General features: G+C 44.6%; 1 protein-coding gene across 1 annotated transcript in view; it reads left to right on the forward strand.

The window, feature by feature from the left end:
• Window positions 1-5,697, forward strand: part of LOC115022459 (cadherin-12-like) — an 80,546-nt gene extending 74,849 nt beyond the window's left edge. Inside the window, exon 12 of the mRNA XM_029453437.1 lies at window positions 4,749-5,697. Coding sequence (XP_029309297.1) covers window positions 4,749-5,362 — 614 coding nt within the window. The 3' untranslated portion in view covers window positions 5,363-5,697. The remainder of the gene's footprint in view (window positions 1-4,748) is intronic.
• Window positions 5,698-6,000: the final 303 nt, after the last annotated feature.

The following is a 6,000-nucleotide window of genomic DNA, read 5'->3' on the forward strand; positions in this document are numbered from 1 at the left end:
GAGTGAGCAGCAGGACTTCCTCTTCTCACTATCTTCAAAGCAGCTCACACTTTGTTATGGCAGTTTCTATCCCCTCACATGCAGACTCCAACTGAGAGCAGAGCAAATTACCCTTAATAGAACCCGGGAGTGAAGTGTCATCTTCTTAGACCCCGATATCAGGGTACTTTACACTGTGATCCATCAGCTTTTCAATTTGTCAGCTGACTTAAAAAACACAATGAACATATGAATGTATATTTAAGTCCATCCATCCATCCATCGTCTACCGCTTATCCGGGGTCGGGTCACGGGGGCAGCAGCTCCAGTAAGGAATCCCAATCTTCCCTTCTCCGGGCCACATCCTCCAGCTCCGACTGGGGGATCCCGAGGGTCTCTTCCCAGCTGGACGTGCCTGGAACACCTCCCTAGGGAGTCGGCCAGGTGGAATCCTTACTAGATGTCCGAACCACTTCAACTGGCTCCTTTCAACGCAAAGGAGCAGCGGCTCTACTCCGAGTCTCTCACGGATGGCTGAGCTTCTCACCCTATCTCTAAGGGAGATGCCAGCCACCCGTCTGAGAAAACCCATTTTGGCCGCTTGTACCCGTGATCTCGTTCTTTCGGTCATGACCCAACCTTCATGACCATAGGTGAGGGTAGGAACGAAGATCGACCAGTAGATTGAGGGCTTGGCCTTCTGGCTCAGCTCTCTTTTTGTCACAACGGTGCGGTGCACAACGGTGCGGCCAATCTCTCGCTCCATCGTCCCCTCACTCGCGAACAAGACCCAGAGTTACTTGAACTCCTTCACTTGGGGTAAGGGCTCATTCCCTACCCGGAGTAGGCAATCCACCGTTTTCCTGCTGAGAGCCATGGCCTCAGATTTTGAGGTGCTGATCCTCATCCCAACCGCTTCACACTCGGCTGCGAACCGATCCAGTGACTGTTGAAGGTCACAGACCGATGATGCCATAAGGACCACATCATCTGCAGAGAGCAGTGATGAGATGCTCAGGTCACCGAAATGCAACCCCTCTCCTCCACGACTATGCCTCGATATCCTATCCATGAAAATCACAAACAGGATTGGTGATAAAGCGCAGCACTGGCGGAGGCCAACATTCACTGGAAACGAGTCCGACTTACTGCCGAGTATCCGGACACAACTCTTGCTTTGGGCGTACAGGGATTGGATGGCCCTCAGAAGTGACCCCCTTACCCCATACTCCCGCAGCACCCGGGGGACACGGTCATACGCCTTCTCCAGATCCACAAAACACATGTAGACCGGATGGGCGTACTCCCAGGCCCCCTCCAGGATCCTTGCGAGAGTGAAGAGTTGGTCCGTTGTTCCACAACCAGGACGGAATCTGCATTGTTCCTCTTCAATCAAAGGTTTGACTACCGGCCGAACCCTCCTTTCCAGTACCTTGGAGTAGACTTTACCAGGGAGCCTGAGAATTGTGATTACCCTTTAGTTGGCACACCACCACCCGGTCTGCCACCCCCTAGACACTGTCCCAGACTTCCACGCAATGTTGACGAGGCATGTCAACATAGACAGCCCCTCAACACCCAAAGCCTTCAGCATTTCTGGACGGAACTCATCAACCCCTGCGGCTTTGCCACTGTGGAGTTGTTTGACTACTTCAGTGACTTCCGTCAGGGAAATTGACGATGATCCCCCATCAGCTTCAACCTCTGCCTCTACCACAGAGGGCGTGTTAGTCGGATTTGGGAGTTCCTCAAAGTGGTCCTTCCAGCGGCCGATAACCTTCTCAGTTGAAGTCAGCAGGGTCCCACCCTTGCTGTACACAGCTTGGATGGTTCCTCGCTTCCCCCTCCTGAGGTGCCGGATGGTTTTCCAGAAGCACCTTGGTGCAGACCGAAAGTCCTTCTCCATGGCTTCTCCGAACTTCTCCCACACCCGCTGCCACCCTTCTAGTCCTTCGGTATCCTGCAACTGTTTCCAGAGTCCTCCCGGATAACATTACCCGGAAGGACTTCCTTCTTCAGTCGGACGGCTTCCCTGACCACCGGGGTCCACCACGGTTTTCACGGGTTACCGCCCCTTGAGGCACCTAAGACCTTGAGACCACAGCTCATCACCGCAGCTTCAGCAATAGAGGTTTTGAACATCGCCCACTCAGGTTCAATGCCCCCAACCTCCACAGGGATGTCTGAAAAGCTCCGTTGGAGGTGTGAGTTGAAGATCTCCAGGACAGGGGCTTCCTCCAGATGTACCCAGTTCACCCGCACTACCCGTTTGGGTTTACCAGATCTGTCCAGTCTTCCCCCACCCCTTGATCCAACTCACCACCAGATGGTGATCAGTTGACAGCTCCGCCCTTCTCTTCACCCGAGTGTCCAAAACATACGGCCTCAGATCAGATGATACGATTACAAAATTGATCATTGACCTGGGTGCTCTGGTACCATGTACACTTTTGAGCATCCTTATGTTCGAACATCGTGTTTGTTATGGCCATTCCATGACTTGCACAGAAGTCCAACAACAACCGATCGTTCGGGTTTAGATCAGGGAGGCCGTTCCTCCCAATCACGCCTCTCCAGGTGTCTCCATCGTTTCCCACGTGTGCGTTGAAGTCTCCTCTACGGAGTCCCCTACTGGAGCACCCTGCAGGGCTCCATTCAGGGTCTCCAAGAAGGCCGAATACTCCGAACTGCGGTTTGGGGCATAAGCACAAACAACAGTCAGAGTTTCCCCCCCATAACCCAAAGGTGTAGGGATGAACTCCAACGTAGCGGCGCTCAGCCGGGAACTTGTGAGTATAACTGTATGACCCACTGAACACAGTGTGATGCCAAGCAAGGTTTGCTCTTATTTGTGGCTTGCATTGTGGGATGTAGCAGGCCACACAGAACTGACTAGCGATGTGAACATTTTAATTTAATACGAATTAGGATGACATTTGACAGAAAGCTCTGTGATCTGCGCAAGGACAAAAAAACAACTGATGCAGTGGTGTGGCATGACATTTTGTTTTTATAAAGCTTTAAAACTTATAAGATACATTGGGACTTGGCTTACAAACTGGAAGGTCCCCTAGGTTCTGTATACTGTATACCAACTACATGCAACCCCATGTCATTAATTAAATCAAGTTCTTTCTCCTTGAATGAGTTGAATATAGTGTATGATTGGATTAAAACAAATAAATTGGCATTAAATATATAAAATATACCAATGCTAAAGGTATTGTCTTTTGGTCACAACACAAAGCTATCAATATCTGGTGAACCATTACAACAGATGGACAAAGATACATTGCTGGGCCTTGTTACCTATCATGGATACAGTTGTTAGTAAAATGTGCCGAGGCATTGCAGTCACAAGAAAGGGTTCTCCCTATATACAATTACAAATGCTGGGTCAGGTTTCTAAATCATTCATTTTATGCCACCTATTTACAAGTTGCACAAACATGGCAACATTGATCAGCTGTACTATTTACTCAAAGAGGCCAACTTTTCAACAAAATACCAGATTTGCCGGTGACGGTCATATTGTGGTATCCTGTTATTTACATTTAATATCCGCCTTATAAAAAATAAATAATCCTTTAAAAAGAATATGCAGCTGCATTTATTGCCATGCAGATGACAAACTAAATAGTAGGAGGGATAACTTTGTGCTACTTTTTAATATCCGTGTTTTACCTTATATGAGTATTGTGTTGCTCTTAAGGCATTTTCAATTTCCTCTGTAGATAATCTGTTAATAATTAATAGTTAATAATATTAACTTAGTTCCGTTTGCCTCGTGCGATGACGTCACTTCCGGTTGAATAATTTTTTATTTACGCATTTTCTGTTAGTGGCAGAAAAACGGAACAGAAAGGTAGTGCATGCTCTGAGATTAGTCTACTTGCATCCACTAGGAAACACAATAGAGAAGTTATTTTATTTAACAGTGGACATGTTAAAGATAATATATTTGTAAAGATTTAGTTAAACATGGTGTCTGATAAGTTATTTAAAATCAGGTTTATTTAAAGTCACAATTACAATATATAAGCTAACAGTAATGCTAGTAGCAATGCTAACTGCTACCTACAATGCTAGAAAGAAATGTATATTATTTATAATTATGTACAATGCATTGTTTATTTAGTGAGAGAGACTGAATATTATTTGTATTGTCTTTATTTACAGTTTTTATCTGCAGTGTAATGAGGAAGTGTGACAGCAAATAGTCAAATTTACTACGACTCTGTCTTCATTGGTGGCGGTTTGACTTGGTGTTTAATCAGAGTTTCGACACACTGCATAAGAACATTACAGTATAGTATAATTGTTATCCACATCATCTGTAGATATATAAAATTCTCATGCTTTTAAATAACACCAGTTATATGTATTTTTAATTAGTATTCAATTTAATTGTATGTATTCTAAACAATAATCTCTTTAATAATCCCATTAATAATCCCCCCCTTTATTATTATTATTATTATTATTATTATTATTATTATTATTATTATTATTATTATTATCAGGAGATCATTGTTATAGTTTCTTCTGTATATCCCTTGTATCCAAGATTACAGATACAAAACCAGAATCCAAAGCTATGCAGTTAGAAATATGCTATAATCACAACAACAGTAAATATAAAGATTTTAATCAATATCCAGTATGACCTGAATCAACAAGTCAGAGAAAAGAGAAAGAGACTGGGCCAAATGTATAATGCATACATAGATATCACCTAACCCATCATTTATTCTCTCTGTGTCTTGCAGTCATGGCAGCATTATACATGGGCCAGAGGCGCCACAAAGAGAAAGAGACTCTGATGACATCAAAAGAGGACATCCGTGATAATGTCATTCACTATGACGATGAAGGCGGCGGCGAGGCGGACACTCACGCGTTCAACATGGGCACTCTGTGCAACACACACTCACAGCGCACCAGCACTCACAGTAGCACCTCCAAGAAGGAGAAAAATGGCTACGGAGACGGGGTTCTGCTGCATCTCAGCACCCACTGTAACAATATCAGGTCACCTGATATCCACCGTCAAACAGCCAGTGTCATTACTGCTGTAAACAAAAAGGCCCCTCTCCCTTCCCGTGGCAGAGTGACTGAGGGAGATGCTGAAATTATCAGGGAGTTCATCGCACAGCGGCTGGAGGAGAGTCAGCAGGGTTACGCTGCCCCGCCCTTTGATTCACTGGCAACATACGCATACGAAGGTGACGGCTCGGTGGCCGGCTCGCTCAGCTCCATAGAAGAGTCATGGGTAATTGACGATTCAGGGGATTTTAGCTCCCTTGGAGACTGGGGACAGTCTTTCAAAACACTGGCTAGCATCCTGGACAAACTGCCGCCTACTGTGACCGAGGAGAGCTGAGAAGAAGCTGGACAGCAGAGACACTTTGGGAGTCCATGTGGGAATTTGCTTATTTTTCTAGACATGTTTTTTTTACTGTGAAATAACTGGCTATAATGATGTGAGGACTTTTTTGAAAACCGTCCATGTGAAGTTGTTGATTGGTTAACGAAAGAGAGAGAGAGAGAGAGAGAGAGAGAGAGAGAGAGAGAGAGAGAGAGAGAGAGAGAGAGAGAGAAGAAATCTAGCTACAGGTGCATGAACAGGTAAACTTGATAGCTCCTCAAATTGCCTGAGGTACTATACGTTTACATGTATTTTAATTTATGTTACTTAATAAAAATATCTTCATCTGATGTTGTGATTTCAATTTGAGATCCTGAAGTCTCATTAAAATATTTTCTAACATTGATTCAATCAGAAAATCAAATGCAATGTTGGTCTTCGGTGATCCTCTAACCCAGTGTTTCTCAAACTTTTTCAAACGAAGGACCACTTAACCAATAAAAAAACACTCACGGACCACCTAACTCCCCAAATATCCAAAAACAATAGGCCTGCTTACCACTCCAACAATATATTACAAATGACAGCCTAATAATGACAGCTTTATGTAACCTTCTCTATATCGCTCCTTCACACATTAAAAAGCATTTCGT

Source organism: Cottoperca gobio, chromosome 17 (genome assembly GCF_900634415.1).
Source record: "Cottoperca gobio chromosome 17, fCotGob3.1, whole genome shotgun sequence".
NCBI lineage: Eukaryota > Metazoa > Chordata > Actinopteri > Perciformes > Bovichtidae > Cottoperca > Cottoperca gobio.